We start from the raw sequence: 18,560 nt of genomic DNA, 5'->3' as shown, positions 1-18,560 counted from the left end.
TCTGATCGCATCTTTCCGGAGTGAGACGCAGAAATTGATTTAGGCTCGGCCTGGACGTGTTTCCTCCTCCTCTAAACCGGCAAATACATTTGACACGACTGTGTGAGCTCCAGCTCATATTCTGCAAACCCAAACGACGAAATGATACTAAAATGAACCCCAGCTTTCAAACTATAAACCTTCTCCACAACCATAAATAATAAACAACTTAACTCAAATATTTTCATTTATCCTTTGACAGAAATGCATCACACAAACGCACTTTACCTTTAACCAGGTCATGCTTTGTGAATAAAAGTCATAAAATGTTTAATTTGGATTTTTAAAAAACTGTTCCCCTGTAGGATAAACACATAGTTACTAGCATAAATTGTGTATCTCATGTCCTACATTGATCAGTAACCAGGACAACAGTCTGTCAGACCTGTCGTGTTTGCCCTGTCTAATCAAGCCATAGAGGGGCCACAGCCCAATCTTCAGATTAAACCCAGTACCGGTACTTAACCTTTAACCCTTGCACGTCAATTCAACTTCCTAGAGGTGCATTCTGGGGGAAAAGGGCTTCAGGGGGAGGGGTTTAGATAATTATTGAGGTTTACTTTAGCGCATATCGTCAAAAATGAAGATTTGTGTGTTGCCACTCTCAGAAAGAGCCACATTCATGTGCATCTAAAAAAGAATACCATTAAAAAGTTCAATATTTTTTGTCAATCATTTCAGGAAGTGAAGTCCCTCCAGTCATCACTGATGAGTGTTTTCAGTCAGACAGGTCAAAGTCGTCTGTGTAACAAAGGAGCATCTTTAGTAAACTGGGAAAACCATCGCTGAACGCAGGAGGACGCTTATGAAACCAGCTGGTGGCCACTTACAAAGTTGTCCTGGGATCCCAGAAAGCTTCAGATCTGTTCACACCCACACGCCTTTAATAATTGAAATGACCACTAACAACCACTAACGACGGCGTTCAGTAAACCAGCACAGTGCATAAAACGCCGAGATTTCCACCAGACCTGAAATAGCTTCTTGGATAAGAGGTGAAACACTGGAAGATTGAAGCGAGTCCAGCAAAAGCTTTCAAAGCCAAATAGATTCAGTCATGTCAATTCATGTTCTGTCATCAGGTCAAAGACTTTTCTTGAGCCAACAGTTACATAAAGTAAAACACAGAATTTAATAGATTATGGCTCACATATAATGAAAACCCAAAATTCAGTTTCCCAGAAACAGAAACGTGAGGCTTCTGAAAGGGATGTTCATTGCAATGCCTCATGGATTCTCTATGGGGTTCAGATCAGACGAGTGTTGCTGGCCAATCAAACAGTAACGCTACGGTCATTGAACCAGCTTTTGGTCTCTTTGGCAGTGCTGGAATATGAAATCAGCATCTCCATAAAGCTTATCAGCAAGAGAAAGCATGAAGTGTTCTAGCCTTTCCTGGTAGGTAACTGTGAACTTGAGAGAACACCGTGGACCAACACCAGCACCGACTGTGGAGCCTTCACACAAGCAGCGTGGATTCAGTGCCCCTCCACTCTTCCCCCAGAAGTCTGGGACCTTGATTTCAAAATGAAACACAAAGTTTCCTTTCATATGAACAGTGCAGTTCTTTTTTCTCCACAGCCCAGCTAAGACTCTTCTGATGCCTCTGGTTCTGGAGTGGCTCGACAGCAGTAACACCACGTCTAGGAGTTAATTAGGGTGTGACATCATGACCTCCCAATATTATATTAGAATAGTTTACACAACATTCTAATTTTCTAAGGTCTCCTCATCAGTATGTCACTCGTAAAAAATTGAGAAATAAAGGCTTGAAAGACTTCACTCTATGGATCTATGTAATTCATGGGTTTCACTTTCTGAGATGACTGACAAAAATGCATTTTTAATTTTTTTTTGAGCTCCACCTGTATAATGCACAGGACTGCGTACACAGGGCAGCCTTTGGACGAGATCAGGTACCAGACGCGCGGTGGCGGCAACGATGTCCGTGGTCTTGTTAATGTTTATTTCAGAAAACCTTTTGCTATGACAGTTCTGCCTCGTAGCAGGATGAGATCACGTGCTGGTGTCTGACAAAGTGTCTAACATCACATCACTCTCATACATGTCACACTCCAGGGTCAAAGAGGTTCGCAGGGGGGTCTCCAGCATCATCTTGTCCTGATCAGACAGTGGCGTTTCCAGGGACATGACGCTTGTGTCCTCCATTCGAGGTGTGGCCAGGTCTCCTGCTTCTGATGTGTTGAGCATTTTCATCAATGCTGGAGTGTTTAAGCTGCCACGTAACTTGTCATTGATGTCTGTGCCTACACGGAGACAAGTGACAGCAATAAGAATACAACAATCATGCACAACCATCCAGACCAATTTGATGGATAAATTGTCAAAGTGGAAACGATAAAATCGAAACACTTTGTTCTCTCCTCTACGAAAGGTCATCCTAATAAAATAATTTAATCAATCCAAAAACCCTGATAGACTACAGGATATGCTAAATGTATCCTACCTATATAAGCGTCAGTGTCACCAATGTACATCTCAATACAATGGCCAAGCATTGTAACGGAAAAAGTGTCGTCCCTTTTGAGCCCAAGAGCCTGTACAAAAAAGAAAATTAGACATCAATGAGTTCTTTAAGAAAAGAAAATTCAAACACGCAGGAGCTTTCACAATTCTGGTTGTTTTACACAGGTAAAACTTTGATGTGGATTCATGAACAGTATTTATTGGATAAATAAAGAAAAAGGGCAGAATACCGTATGAAAGTAGTCAATAGCACTCTCAAAGTCACCCATTAGGCTGTGCACATATCCGATGGCTGAGTAGGTGGAGGCATGCTGAGGGATTAACACCAGCGCCTGACGGTGATACTCCAGAGCCTGCTCGTATTTTCTACAGAAACACAGAACTACCAGGATCAGAGCTCATCATGTGTAAAGATTAAAAGTGACAGTGATTTCAAATCATGGCTGTTTATAAATAAATGCAAATAATTGGCCCTTCCCCCAAATAAACAGGATGCACTATGCGTCAAATTTACCTAATTTAATTGAACTAAATTTTACTTAAACGCACCTCTTACATAATCTCAACAAAATAAACCCGTCCTGAAAAAAACAGCTACAACTGATCAACTGGCACAAATGTAGAACAATAAATTTAGAATCAAAGCAGCATCATTAATAGAACATTGCATAAAATTATAAATAGAATACAAGTGATATACAGCTGCACCAACAACCTGTGAGGGGCATTCAGTTTAGGAGTCATAAAGCTTTCAAAAAGCCTCCTCACACACATTTTAAAGGTCCTTCATGTACAGATCGTTGCCTTTGCATTAGAAGGTCTTTGGTTTTCCTGTTGGTAATGAAGGGGCTCCCTATGCTGAATGACAACCTGGCTACACCACAGTTTCTTTCCATCAGTCGTCCTCGAAGATTATCGAAGACCAATTGTACAGAAGTGTATTGCTGTTAAGACGAAAATAAATATTTTAACTATCACATTCTGTACAAATACGATAATCAAATTGTACAACCAATCTTCATGTTCAAGAGCAAAGCCAATATGCGTGGAAGGCTTCATGAATATACTTTCCACCACCTTAACTGTGCTCAAGCTGGATATGTACGGTGAGATGTCCCACGGGAACACCAACATTCTTCCTTAGCGTGGACAAGTCAACACGATTATTTTACCGTTGTCGACGGTCACCATATCAGATATGGTGTCACAAAGTTGTTTGGTGAATACTTCCAGTGAGTGGCCATACTACATGTACGACACTGATCACACCCTGACTGATCATGGCGTGCTGTTGCCAAGACTCTTGTTGTACAATCTGACAGCTTCTAAACAGACTTGAGAGCAAATGTTTGTTTGTGACCTGTCCTTTGGGCCAAAATCAGGCTACATTTGTGTGTTCCAATCGTGACATTGACATCTAGTTGTCAATGCAAACTAAAAGCAAACTACCACGGCATCTGGATGAAATTATTGTGTTCATACATTATGATATCACGTTCGTACAATATAGTGGACTTATCATGTTTTAAACTGATAGTGATCCAAAACTTATGTTCCCCCTCGACAGCAATACACTTCACTTCTACTGATACCATACACAACCAAAAAAAGGATTAAAATAAACACAAATATAGCAAACTCACACTTTGGGCACAGAGAACTAAAGAGAATTTGAACCACACTTACTTCAATTTTCGACACACATGGCCCAAGTTGTTTAGCAAAGGTTCCCACTTGTCCACAGTGACCTTCATTTTGACAGAAAGAGAGAAAAAAGTTACATTTTGCTAAGAAATATGTTCTAAACATGCCGTATACATAAGAAACACATTAGTGATTACCTCATTCCCAATGGCTTTGATTTTCTCCATTGCCTCAAGAAAATACCTCTCTGCTGCCTTCCAGCTAAAATATAGTTACGAGAAAAGAGTTGACTTTTTCTAAAGATTCTTGTCATCTTGATTTGCAATCAAATATAGCCTACATCTCTACATTTAAGAAGACTGATGGATAAACAAAAATCTTGGAAACACTGATGATTTTATGTGGCAGGTTGTATTTGGAAGAGGACTCTACAATTTATTGTCAGAATGGAAACAGGGAGTATTAGCACCACGACAGACAACCTCAGCTTTTCCCAGGGAATTTATCAGAATTTCACAGGTTTCTATAAACACTCACTCTATTTGAATGGGTCAAAGAGCTCAAGACCAGTCGGACTGAGTCCAAAGTGAAATTATGTTACTATTAACATTAGTACTTCTATCAAACTGTCTGGCTTCGTTTGTATTTAACGTGTGTGCATGTGTGCGTGACTCACTCTCCATTTTGAAAAGCAACCACCCCCACCTCGTGGATGACAAATGGATCCTCTGGAGCAATACTGAGAGCTTGGCTGAAGAAACGTTCAGCCAGCTTGGAATTGTTAGTGAGGCCATATTCCAAGCCAATGTAAAGCATGGGGAGATGACATCTAGGTGACGAGATCGAGATGTAAAACAAGAGAAAGAAAGGATTGCAATTAAAAGTAATACTTGGAGAAACATACTGACCCTTTCATCAGCTGGGCAGCAGTGAAGTAGGCAGCCATAGCTTGATCGTGTTCACTCTCCACTGCAAATGAATGGCCGTAAGCAATCCACGCAGGACCATATGTCCTCTCGAGTGTGGTGGCTTTACTACAGGAGATATACAATCCACAAATAAGCAACTACACCTGGAAGGGAAACACTCACATTGTGCAATTTGCTGTGAATGTCTGACCACATGATGTACCTCAAGTATCGTCGAGCATGTTCATTTTTATGGCCGACCATGAGATAGTAGCAGCCAACAGCAAACCAAGAGACCTGGCAATAAATGTTTTCCTTCTATTTATCCAATATTTCAAATTATGTAAACAAGGTCTGCAGGGACACATGATCAATACTTACAGGGTTGTTTGGATACAAGTCTACTAGTTTGTGAGAAAGATAAAATAACTCTGCAGAGAGAAAAAATACAGAAATCTTAAAAAAAGTAAACACTGAACCAAAAATATGATGGAATTAAAAGAATTATTAAGTATGCATGAATTAATTTATGTTTTACCATTTGCTTTTCCAAGCTCCACCAGTGTTCCTATGTGAACTGGTAAACAGGTGGCATGTAAGGGGTCTTTAACCATCACCCTAAAATCCACAAGAAGAAATAATGTTTTAGATAGTCATAAATTCATATGAGTTGCATAAAAAACACATTTACTGACTACAATTATTGTTTCTTAGAGTTTTTCTATACAATCAAGTAAATGCAAGGAGTTTAAATGTTAAAAAATCTGGAGCTTTGGTGTAAACTACAATTCCAACAGACTCAGCACTACATACAAGCAATATCTAATCAATAATACCTACTAAAGGCCTTTTATCACAAAACAGTCCTCATATCTTTAGAGCAGAACCTTATGAAACAGCAGCAATTCTCTGATGTAATTCAACTACTTCCACACAAACATGTAAATCTAAACACCTACATTGATGTGAGCTTGTAGCACATCTTAAAATCACAGTTATAATAATGTCTCTCAGCAAGAGACACCACAACATCCAAGTTGTCCTGAAGACCATTGACCATCTCCGGTACCACCAAGTCACTGGGCTTGTTGTACTGCATGGGAAAAAGAAAGAACATGTGTCAAGTTAAATGTTTTAATATAATGAGTAAGGAAAATGTAAATTCAACAGGAAAATATGACACATGTGAAGAATGGATCAATTGATTTAGCAGCAAAACACAAACTAAATTCAAGCCACTCCAACCTTCTTTAATTTATTTTCAAACAGGAAGTGTAACAGCTCCTCCTCTTCCCCTGTACATTGTTGACTCAAAGGAAGTGAGTCAAGGAATTCTTTTTCTGTTAAAAAGAAACAGGTTTTAGCTATCATGGCTTTTAAAGTGATAACAAATAAGAAACGCCGCATTAATAGAAAGTAGTGGACACAATCTCTTTACCTTCTTGTGCTGTCAACATGTGGTGGGATGTCAAAAGGTCAAAGGCTTCGAAGCAGTACACATCAAGTTTCAAGGCCTCTTTGTAGCTGGACGTGGCCAGTGGTCGGTTGCCCATGGCATCATAGATCTTACCTCGCAGGAGGCAGATGGAGCTGCTCACCTGAAAAACAGTGAAGCAATTGAGAAAAATAAATGACTATAAATGAATAAAAATAAATGATTACATATCCACAATAACATCAGAATCCCATTTTCTTTTGCAGGGTAATCTGTTTCTATAGCAGTTCTGTCACACTTACAATTCATAAATATTATTGGACAATATTAAAAGGCCACAAAAACCTACAGATGCAGGTGACATGTCCCAATCCTTGGTCACGTCTGGGGCAACGTTGTCATCTTTTCCTGTTCTATCTAACAGCTTTTTACTAACTGGTTCCTGTGCATCCAGGATATCCAAAGCCTGCTGAAATTCTTTTGCAGCATACTACACAAAATAGAGTAATGCAAATTTAAACAATAGTACATTAATGGAAGAGGGTTTTAACATTCAATATGTATTTGAGTGACTTACGTGGCATCTAGCAGCGAGATACTGACAAGCTCCATACGACTATTTGAGAGATTAAAGAATAAAATGAGCACAAAAAAGCTAACAGATCCCACACTTATGGTTAGTGTCAGGGACACACATATGAAAGAGAACACTAATATAGCTTCAAATATAGGTTATTACCTTGTCAAGTCTTCTTGAACGGAGGGCATGAGAGGCTCTGTGGTATTGGGATGTTAAATAAAGGCACTGAGCAAGCCAGTAGATATCCTGCGGTTCCTCTGTTTACAAAATGAAAAGAAAATGTCATCATTTACGATCATATCGAAACATTAACAGTAAGTTTGCAGCACTGCAAGCGTGTCCACAACCCGCCATCCCCAATGGAGAGAAAAAGTACGATGCCACCATGATAAATAGCTAATTACACTAAAAAAAGAGTACATTTTCTCCCTAAACACGTGTACTGCTAACTAACCTTTGGGTGTAGGAGAGAAATCTGTAATGCAACGTTATTTAGGCTGCAACCCCAGAACACAATAGGACTCACCGTGAGAAAGAGACGCTGTCTTGTCAGCCCAAAACAGTGCACTTTGATACTGTTGCTGTAAAGAAGGCACACATAATTCAAACGTTTATTTCAGTTGTGATTGGGGGAAATAAGACAAGTATGAAGATTTTTTCTTACCCTTTATCGCTCTCGGTTAGCTAGCGACACATACTGAAAAGATAAACAATTCTTACCTGATCGATGTACTGCCGCACTCGCTTACGTAGTCTGTCAAGATTCATTTTACCTAGTGAGAATGCAAACTATAAAAGGTGTGTCATTCTTAAAGTAAAATTCGTATCAAAACGGGCAGTAAACAGTGGTGGTTAGCCTGCTAGCGTTGTAAAAATCAAATCCGCGGCTTCTGGCTGCGCTGAGTGTTCTGCAAAATGTCGCCGTGTGGAAACTCAGAGTGCTTAGATAGTTCCAGGTTTGCAATAGTCTTTTACGAAACCACACCATAGATTTTTAAATTAATACTTTGTATTTGCAAGTTAATTGGTCAGGCGGCTATCAAACAAGCAAAAGGCTGTATTCATGGTCAATTTGCATACATTTATTTATGTGATTAGGCCTATGCACCGTTAAACATAGTGAAGGAAACAGAGGTCTTATGTTTAAAAGAAAAGTTTCTCCACATAATACCAAAATTTGGTTCATTAAATTTCTTTAGGGTTTTTCCAAAATTTACTTGATATCAAAACGGATGATTGAGAATCTACACGCATTTGCGTGAACTGTCATTTAAAGGCGAGGTAACATCATGAAAGTAAGACATTAATTAAAATGTAATTGGCTAATTTATGACTAGAATGTAACTAGCGGCTGTTACTTATTTCCAAGCATCAGCTTCCTCGGGTTTTATATGAGAGCACTCTTCATCTATTACTAAATATCTACGCGTTCCTTCTCTGAACCGTCAAGATTGATTTCTCGGAGCTCAGAGGGTTTTTATCTATTTATTTATTTATTTATTTATTTATTTATTTATTTATTTATTTATTTATTATTTATTTATTTATTTATCTTTTTAAAGTTGCCATACGTAGGAGGGATAAATGGTTTCTGATTGTGTTTTCCTTTAACCCAATTCTACACTTTGACAGACATACAGGCACAGTTGGTGTTGTGTTAGTAAAATTATGAATGAATCCCACTGAGCTTTGATAACGTCATGAATGAACAAGAGCGTTACAACACTGCCCCCTGCTGCCTGTGCTTGGCTACAACGTTTGGATTTTGCAGCCCTCTTTATTTTACACCACCCAGCAGATAGAAAAGCATTGACACCCCAAATTCATGTAAGAGCTCACGTGGCGTGATGTCACAGAAATGCAATTATGCAAATTTAATTGTGATATGAATTAGTGCATACATTTATTGCAGTTCAACGAAAATAACAGCAAATATGAATGCGTTCGAAACTGCTCTGTGTATTTAGCGTGAGTGGAATGGTCAAATGGCAAGCGGTAAATATATACATTATATGGAGTTTAGAAGTGTATCACAATCCCTCCCAACTTTTTTCTTAAGTTATTTTGTTGTCACAAAATAATGGAACATAAATGCTAATAAATGTACAGTTGTTATAAGGGTCATAGTAATGAATAAATTAGCAAAATGAGTGAAAGTTGCGTAAATGTAATCGTTTACATATATTAATCATTTTATAAATTATGAGGAAAATAGGAGGAATCATAAAGCATTTATGAGCATTATTTTTATTACCTTTCTTTTTTGCTGTTGATGCTGCAGAAACGTTTCATGGGTGGATCTTACTTTGCACTGGAAATGAGTGTGTCTGTGTGTGTGCGTGTGTGTGTGTGAACCTGTGTGTGGTTGTCGTTACTATGCCTGATATTGCTAAGATGTTTCACCATCTGTCGTGCATATTACAGAAACCATTACATTCCCATTTGTAATGGTTTGCTTTGATGAGAATACAATAAACCAGTAACACATAAAATGGTTTTCACCCCGAAGGACGAAGCATCTTCCTGTGTGGTAACCTTGTCCCTGCTCACTCATAGCCCCTCAGATCTGTGAGAGGGAAATTGACTGTTACTGCACACATGCCAACAAGCAAGCAGTGAAACTAAGACTATGGGTATTTTACCTGTAGGCGTAATGGGTGTTGTTTGGTACCCTTTAATGACATCGGTGATAGAAATAAATGCATCACGTCACATAAATTATATGTATATATATGTAAAAGTGAAGAAGTCAGTAGGGAGGTAAAAATAAACAGTGACATGAACAGCTAATTATGGTGAAATGCTGTTTATGTGATAAATGTCAGGAAACATTTTTTGTAGCGAAGACGTGTGCATAAACATAACGTGCACTGAGTTACCCTGGTGTGCAGTAGTTAAGTCTAACAAAGTCTGAAACCCTTCTCACTGTATTTACAGAAACTAGTTTAAAAGTCAACACAATTTCCAGCTAATGCATGGTAGAATAAGTAACAACTCTAAAGCACTCCGCTCTCAGCTCAGCTGCTCCATTAATGGTGCTGAGCTACAGAGGAACGGATGCTTTCACTCGGAAATAGGCTCTATCCCGCTAAAAGTGACTCTTTTGATGACAATTTGGTGCATGTGTGCTGCACTTCCTCTGGTATGCAGGAAGTTTACCCCATTTCATGCTCAGACCATACAAGCGCTTACGCCAAATAGATCTGCACTATGAAAGAGCATGAATAATGAAAGATGCAATCTTTACAAGTCTGCAAGGTTCCACACCGCTGTTACACAACCGTGGAATGACTTATGAGGATAACAAATTAGTCAGTGTGTGGTGGAATATACAGTGTGCTGTTCTGTGCAGGATTAAGTGAGTGCAGGCAGCCGATGCAAAGAGAGAATGATGCTCAGAATGATGCTCATTTTAAATATAATCTGTGCTTGGTTTGACGTACTAATGTTTCCTTTTCATGGCTTTTACTCTCCTGATTATCTCAGCAGGTGAGATCTCCCTTCATCCGTTTAACTCTGTCAAAAGGCAACGGCAGGCCGTCAACTGGTGACAGGACACCCTCACAAGTGCAAGGCATCAACATTTGATGTTCATATGTTCTGTGATATTCAACATCTTCTTTATCTATTGCACTTTATTGAGAGGTTCTAATCTTAAAATACAATCTGTGTGTACATGCAGTAATGTCATGTCAATGTACATACATTATATGGTTTAAGGGATGCTTCAGGGATGCCACTGACCATCCATCCCAACGCCCTTTGCTTTTGGTTCTGAATCCACACCTGAGACTGGAGTTTAGAATTTAGAGTGAATGTACAGTGTTCAAAAGAAACAGGCCTTGTACTTTTACATACATTATTTCAAAACAACTGAAATGAATTTGCTACCACAAATGTCAAATTGTCAGGAGTTGAAATACTGCAAAACTGGTAGCATTAGCACTTTTACGGTCCAAATATTCCTGTTTGGGCTGAACTTTGAGCCCAAAGTGGCCTCTACTGGCTGAGCAGGCTGTGCAGGAGAGCAGGAGAGTGTCACCGCTTCACTCCTAGATCAGCGGCAGAAAACAGCTTTTGGAATCTGAAATATCGATCCACGGATCGACTGTGTGGGAACCCGTCAATGATGGGGCGGCACATGGGTGCACATCCGGGTAAAGTCAGCTTTGACGAGCTCCACTGTCTAACTGTACTATGACGAGTTGTGCAACATGTCCGCTGCTATTAAAAGTCTTGCAAGGACGGTTGGAAAGACACTTGACAAATAAAACTTTATAAAAAAAACTCCCCCAAAAACATGAAATATCAAGATAATTAAGGAACTCCCGGTGAAACCAGTTCACCTGCCACCTGGTTTAGGATTATTAAATAGTACCGTTGTGGGTTAAAGATTAAGGAAAGGTAGCGTACACTCAAACAAGATTTGGCATGAGTGATCAGTGTAACATTTATTATTAATATCAACTCACTTGTTCACTGCTCCATTTCATCTACAGGCCTCTTCTGTGTACGCTGAGTCACTTAACAGTGGGGGCACTTCTGCCCTAAAGTCAAACTGAGAACAAGCTTCATGTATCTTTTAATATCTCCAAATATAGACTGTTGGTACAAAGATCCTTAGTTAGTGCCAAAAAAAAATCAAGGAAAAAAAAACTGACAGCAATATATTTATGAGATTTTGTAAAATATAATGATTTGGTGTCATATTTAATTAGGTAACTGGATATCAAATCGAGGATGTCTTTGATCCAATTCAAGACTTTGAGGATTACCAATGGGAGCAACAGAAGCTTGTTATATTGTAAGAAAATGGAATTGAGGTTTTTTCCAGGTAGGAAATGCTGGGAAGTCAAGGTTTGCATGACATTTGATGCGAACCAGTGGGTCTGATATTACATTAGCTTGATTCCCCTTACCGTGGACAACATTGAAATCTTTTTTCCAAAGCTTTCAAAGGCCCTTTCTCCATCAGCCTTATGATCCTTCGAGGCCTGCACCTGCTTTTACGTAACTCGATTTCAACGCTGGAGGATGCCCGTTTTTCATTTCAGGCCTACTCTAAATTTCATGTGGGAGACAGATGAAGAGTGCGTGATGTCAGGAACGCAAGACTGCAGATCATGTGGTCGTGACACCGCGCGCTACCTCCGAGTGGGGAGAAGGAGAATGGAAACTGCCGGCTCTCTGCAGTCAGTGTGGGCTCGATGGCAGTGGAGTGGCGTTTGCGTGAGTCCTCACTTGGCCGGCATCATTGCCCCGACCTCTGCGGTAATGAATAGTGGCGGCCGCGGCGCTTCGTATGGAGGAGCTGCTTGTTGCGTGTGTGGGACTTCTCAACCACTTGTTTTGTTTAAATGTTCTGTTGGTCACCGTGTGGGTGCTGAGAGGTTTCGGAGCCACGTCTGAACATTTTGTGTGACCTCGTGTTTAAGCCAACTCCCGGTGAGGAGGACCTGACGCTAACCAGGAGCTGAGTTTTAATGTGTTCTATCATCTTTCCAAAAGAACCATCCTCTTTATTTCTTATGCAGCGTGCAAATGAAACCACTGACAAGTGTTATTTATAAACGATGAAGTGATAACTAGGAAAATGGGAGCACACACAGAGGGGCACAACAGATTACAATAGCTTAGCTCTCTCTCTCTCTTTCTCTCTCTGTTTGAGGCAGCTAAGAGGAAATTGCAGCCACCTTCTGATTTTGTAGAAAGTTAAACGATTAGTTCACCAGGCAGAAAATTGGAGGTCCAAAGTGCTTCGCTACGGTGCCCTAAAGATGGGTGGGATGGCTGGAGATCACAGGCTGATGCCACAGAGGCCTGTGGAAACTGCCCATTTTGGGACACCGATTCTTCAGTTCCCAGCTCGTCCATAACGGGAGTAAACCGTCGCAGCCGTCTTTGTCCAAGTAAATTGAGGTGGGTTACATCTGCCTGCTACAAGATGAAGTGTTTTAGATGCAGGGAGGAGATCTGGTCCCCCGCTGGCACACAAGCCGATCGGTGCTTTTATCTTTGTAGTTCTTGGTGCGCGATGCAGGTGCATGTTGCAACCGTTTTCTCCGGTTACAAGTGATTTGGTAATGTCTTTCTTTAGTCGCATACTGGTGCCTGCTGGCCTGTAATTATCCCAGGTATTTGGCCAGTGGTGAGTATCATGTTGATTCAGCGGCAACTGCTGTTGGGGATCAAAGCCTTGTTGACAAACCTCTTTGAACTTTGAGAACGTCCTGCTGGGCACCGAACATTCGAGACAGTTTCAGAGCCACTGACAACATCCGGGAGAGTTTGTTAGCACACCAGCCCATCAGGACTCCCAGCTTCTTTCACCTGAAACAGTACCAATTTGGGGCTACCGACTCTATATGTGCGCTTAAATGCAGTAAAACCATATTAACCAGCTCAAGTTGCCATTCTCTGAGGTGATAGGCCAGCATATGACGATAAGCTTGAATGGAGGGGCAGGCATTGGGCACAGATTCCCAAAAAAAGTCCATGTTTACATCACTGTGTATTTTAAATAACCAGTTTTATCTACATTCGGAAAAAAAAACAAGACCTTAAGTGCTCACGAGGGAGCCACGTCCTGCGAGGCACAGCCTGGCCATTCAGAAAGAACTGTTCTAATGATCCCTGACAAAATTGTCAGACATAATCTCCCCCAGGGTGCAATGATACTTTACATTAGACTGTGGACGGATCAATAGAGGCGATGAAATGGGAAGCCTCTGCAGCGTCGGGAGAAGCTCTGCGGCGTGCGGTTTTACTACCCCACAGCCTTGTCTGGCATCAAAGTCCACCGGGGAGTTAGTGCCATTAGGGTATGTCACAGTTTAAATCTGGAACAGTTGAATTCACCTCAGAGTTTTGTGTTTTTTTGAGCAAACCTGAGTTGCGTCACAATGTTCTTTGCTTGTTTTGTCAGCCTTCTGGAGCTAACCACCACCTGTGAGTGTGATCGGCACCATATCGAGCAACTAATGGGTCCACTTCCAAACACCAGCAGACGTGTCGACGTCTGCCACTTGTGCACGTTAAGGAAAGAAGCAACTGCCCCTGTGCATTCGAAAACATAGGTGGTTTTATTCATTTTGTTTCTTGGCAACACAATTCCATAGTTCAGTTCCCCTCCTGCAAATTCTAGACTCAGTTCTTTCTGCCCCAAGGGTGAGCATTGTCACGGGGACAGAGCTCCACCTCAGCTCAGTCTGTGATGGAAAACCTTTAATTCCTCAGAGGAAGGTCACTGTGAAAACAGTCGTTAGGAGCAACCAGCCAAACGGAATTATAAGACAATGTGAAAGTTGTGCTTCTGACGTCTACGGGCCACACACACACACACACACACACACACACACACACACACACACACAACACACACACACACACACACACACATTTTATATTCCGGCGCAGAAACCGCTGTGCGGAAAAATCTACTTTATTTCTAAGAATTTGAGGAGTCGCCGCCGATAACTCGGATCTTTTAGAAATAAATAAATAAACGAATCCCCAAGCATCGCTAAAAGACGGCGCTGGGACCACGTGTTTACGTAATGGAAAGCCAATCTTCCCGTTATACCCCTCCTCCCTGTCTATTTCCAACAGAGGTCCGACGCTAAAGGAAATACATGTGTTTTCATAGGCGCAGCGCACTTTTGGAGAGGCCAGTGGCGCTGAGAGGGCTGGAAGAAGATACGTACAAAGGGAAGAAACGCTCACTTCTGGGAGCAGACTGCGAGCCTGACAACGCTGCGCTGCGGGACCGCATGAGGGAGGAAAACTGAGGTTGGTGTGTGACCTCCCGAACCGGGCTGGCTGCGTGAGGAACCGAACCGGACTTGATCCACCGGCAATGTGGTGTTTCGCCGGGGCTCTCTGTCACTGCAGCAGTCTGTGCATAGGATGCATCGTCCCCAGGCTTTTGATGCTGTGCACATCCACCCTGCTCTCCACAGAGTGATGAACTAAAAGGCAATGATTTTCCGTGTTCTACAGTTTTCGCGTTAGTTGTGTTTGTTTACTGGCGGCCCGTCTCCTCCCGGTGCGGCACATGCAATTTCTCTTTTCCATCATCGACTTCTTGAGGAGGGATCCTCTACACGGCAGAAGAAGAAGAAGAAACACCGCTGTGACCAAGTCTGACTAAGACTGAATCTTTATTTTTTCTTTCTTTTTGCGCCACGTGAATGACAGCGCACAGGACTTGGATCTACCTATTTTTCTATGGTGCATTTGGTAGCCTTGTCCTGCAGATCTGATCCAATTGTGTTATTATGCAACCGCGAGGATCTCATCTATATCTGGGTGTTTAAGCCACTGGATTGCTCTTCGCCCAAATCAATGTGGTTTCTTTGGAACATTTTCAGCAAAGGAACGCATATGCTGCAGTGTCTTTGTGGCAAGAGTCTTAAGAAAAACAAGAATCCAAGTGGTAAGCTCATGACCATTATGCGCGTTTACTCCGTTCCGCTGAGCCGGTCGCTGTGCGTGCGTGAGAGTGTGACACGGCGGCGTGCGCGGCGCTGCGTTATTGGTTTGTTTGTGGTAACGGTGATAGATCTGCAATCACATTTATGCAGCAAGTGGATCATGCAGAGCTGCGGGGGGAGGGAGAGGGGGACAACTTATTCGGCGCTGCCACTGTGCCAGCAGCGAGCTCGACTCGGGTTTGAGGACACGAACACACGAGCCCCGGCCCCCGGCCAACCCCCCCCCGCCCCGCATCATCACGGCACCGCGATCTCCAACTTTTGAGATTGCGCTGCACACGCAACATGTCTCTGCCTGTCTGCAGGTGTTTGAACCTGTGTGAGCAGCTGATTCTCTCACCGAGTATACTGCAGCAGCACCCCCCCCCCCCTCCCCCCAATACACACACACCACTTCCATGAAAAGAGGTTGCTGTTTTCAGCAACACCGTCGGAGGTGACAGAGTATTCTTTAATGCATCTCTCTGGCTGTTGGCCCCAAATCGGATATAATGAGATCATTTCAGGTGATAGAGCCAGGGCCTCCTGTTTACTGCATCCTGCACCTCAGCATCCAGCATCGTCTCGATATTAGATTGAGTGAACCCATGATGACACATATATTAGCCCAAAAGGGGAAAATATCAAGTACCATAGGGAGCTGTGTAATCCACTGAGGGAAGATTGTGTATTTCAACAGGCTGGAGGGGAAAAGAAAGCCCAGTGATGTGGACAGTAGTGCGGGACATACTTGTTACCTTGAGTGGCCCAGTGGGTTGGAAGATGATGTAGTCCGCAGCAGTGGACTTCCTGAACTGCAGCTGTGGCAGGTCACACACTGGAGTGTCGGGCTTCTGCACTGACTCTGGGGTAGCTAAAACAGACTAGCATTTAGAGGCTGCAACATTTTAGCTTCTGCACCTTTTAATGTCCTAGATTAGCCAGCCCAGTGCAGGCTGAGACTTTCAAGGAGAGCCATGTAGTTAAAACAGGAATCACATGATGTGATTTAAACACTGCTGAAGACCTACAGACCTCCACCATCAGAGGTCTATAATAACACTGTTAAGTGCATTGAAAAACAAAGAAAAACATTCGTTGGGATTAAAATTCAACAGCAACATTTTCAAAACCATGATGTTTAATCAGTCAGTCAGGTAATAACCACAAGGACGGAAGCTGAGATTAAAACAGAAAAGCAGCTCATGGTTTGTTTATCAGGGCTCCAGGTGAGCTGGGATACAAAGTTATTGGTGCGGGCAGCTGGGAACACCTTAACGCTAAACACTGCTAACTCAGTGACATTGGATGTAATCAAAACAAACGTTTTAGCAGCAGGGTTGCATCAAAGTTTTCAGCATACTTCATTGTAGCAGGCAGAGAGCGTCCCTGGTTTAAATGTGCACTGGGCCCGAGCTGCAAAGGCCTAGATAATGTTCTCAGCTCTACACTGTATTTTTAGCAACATGTGATAACACAGAGGGTTTATTCCACTTGAGCTGTATCAGTAAAACTGTCAACACGAAATCTTCTGTCTACTTTATGACCTGTTTTGCTTTCACAGCGTCAAAATTAAATGGAACTACAATCGGGAAATACCATACGTGCACCTGAAAAAGATCACAGTGCCTGTTGCCAAATTAGCTCGGTTACAGTAAAAAAAAAAAAAAAGGTTTGAATTAAAATGTTCCACTTTAAAATGTCAGAGTCACTCAGCCATAGGCTGATGGCCTGATGTGACTGGTACTGCTTCCACTTTAACATTCACCCCTGTGTGCCGGCCCTGGCGCACGTGTCCCAACGAACGTACTTCATTAAGTCAATTAAGCGGCCAACTAGCAGAGTGGCAGGGATGGAGCCGTACCCCGAAGCTTCTGGAGAACTGATGATTGTGCAGATGAGCACAGCTGTCATCTTAAAACCTTTAACCGGGTGCATGATAACGCTGAGACCACTGGCAGCGGCCTAATGAGAGCGTTTGGTAGTGAACTCGGTGCGCCACAAGCTGCCATGTGCAGCCCAGTTGATGGGCTCCCGCAGCATTTTGTGCTCTTTGTAGCGACGGTAGGTGGAGGGTCACTGACAGCAGGATGACAGTGCAGGTCACACAACACCCAGTTGTCCACGTGAGGATAGTTCACAGCATATCATGAGAAATTCAGCTGGCTCTGTCACAGCTTCAGAGTGTGACAGAGCCGCAGCTCCGTGTCTCTCATGTTATTGCCCTCATTTGCCCCTTTGGCATTTTCTGCATCGTGTTATTTTGCCCTCTGAACTGTGTGTTAGGGTGTTCATATTAAAACGAATTAAAAAAAAATCACGTGACAACGTGGGCTTTGATTTTTGAACAACGGCTTTTGTTACAATTAAAAGATGCTGGATCCATTTGTGTAATACTAGTTTAGAATGTGGTAACAAAGGAGCAGCACTGTAATTAAAGGGGCCTGGGCAAGATTCAAACAAGAACTCCTACAATTAGAATAACAGCAGTGTGAGCCAAAAATATCCTCCTCCAACCACCGTGGCATGTTGCTAGGATGCATACAAAAACATTTGCTGTGAATTTGGAAATGGCTGAAAAGTGTTTGTGATCACAGGTAGAGATGCTTTCACGCCTTTGGCTCTTCGGGCTTGTGTAAGAAACCTGGTTTGACAGTTGACAAGCTTAGAAATTCCATGAAATTAAACGTCACATTGTTAAAAAGCTGACTGTAGAAAAAAAGAGAATGAATCCTTTGGTCATAGTAACTATTGATAATAATCCACACCGATTATTTCAACTGTTCATCGAGGTAGGCGCAACTTAGATTTGGATGTACCGTCATTGCAAAACTTGTCCTTAACTCTATGAATGTAGAACTCAGTTTCATGTCTTCGCCATGGCAACGCAGCTGGGAGTGATCACTTTCAGGGGTTGGGTGGCCCCTGATACCATCTTTTGGGGATCATTTTAGAGGACACATGAAAGTTGTGCATAGCTTCTACTCAAAATGTCA

At 42.0% G+C, this 18,560-nt stretch overlaps 2 protein-coding genes across 2 annotated transcripts in view; one reads left to right on the top strand and one right to left on the bottom strand.

Moving 5' to 3' along the window:
- Positions 1 to 1,984: 1,984 nt before the first annotated feature.
- On the bottom strand, positions 1,985 to 8,011 carry cdc16 (cell division cycle 16 homolog (S. cerevisiae)). The gene is made up of 18 exons (XM_057033438.1): positions 7,814 to 8,011; positions 7,620 to 7,674; positions 7,253 to 7,350; positions 7,091 to 7,129; positions 6,863 to 7,003; positions 6,517 to 6,676; positions 6,324 to 6,418; positions 6,038 to 6,171; positions 5,617 to 5,696; positions 5,460 to 5,509; positions 5,302 to 5,375; positions 5,079 to 5,204; positions 4,847 to 4,999; positions 4,368 to 4,431; positions 4,213 to 4,274; positions 2,757 to 2,892; positions 2,507 to 2,597; positions 1,985 to 2,306 (listed from the first exon to the last, which is right to left on the bottom strand). The coding sequence occupies exons 1-18, from the start codon at positions 7,859 to 7,861 to the stop codon at positions 2,056 to 2,058; spliced, it is 1,857 nt and encodes a 618-aa protein (XP_056889418.1). The 5' UTR covers positions 7,862 to 8,011; the 3' UTR covers positions 1,985 to 2,055.
- A 6,626-nt stretch (positions 8,012 to 14,637) lies between these two features.
- Positions 14,638 to 18,560, top strand: part of fgf14 (fibroblast growth factor 14) — a 64,658-nt gene continuing 60,735 nt past the window's right edge. Inside the window, exon 1 of the mRNA XM_057036925.1 lies at positions 14,638 to 15,527. Coding sequence (XP_056892905.1) covers positions 15,320 to 15,527 — 208 coding nt within the window. The 5' untranslated portion in view covers positions 14,638 to 15,319. The remainder of the gene's footprint in view (positions 15,528 to 18,560) is intronic.

The sequence above is a fragment of the Takifugu flavidus genome, chromosome 1 (genome assembly GCF_003711565.1).
Source record: "Takifugu flavidus isolate HTHZ2018 chromosome 1, ASM371156v2, whole genome shotgun sequence".
Taxonomy (NCBI): Eukaryota; Metazoa; Chordata; class Actinopteri; order Tetraodontiformes; family Tetraodontidae; genus Takifugu; species Takifugu flavidus.
This window is presented reverse-complemented; position numbering and strand designations above follow the sequence as displayed.

Coding starts and splice junctions, on each gene's coding strand:
- cdc16 (XM_057033438.1), bottom strand. CDS start 7,861: ATGAATCTTGACAGACTACGTAAGCGAGTGCGGCAGTACATCGATCAG. Junction 7,351..7,619: donor GACAGCGTCTCTTTCTCACG/GTGAGTCCTATT, acceptor TTTTGTAAACAG/AGGAACCGCAGGATATCTAC. Junction 7,130..7,252: donor GTTCAAGAAGACTTGACAAG/GTAATAACCTAT, acceptor TCTCTCAAATAG/TCGTATGGAGCTTGTCAGTA.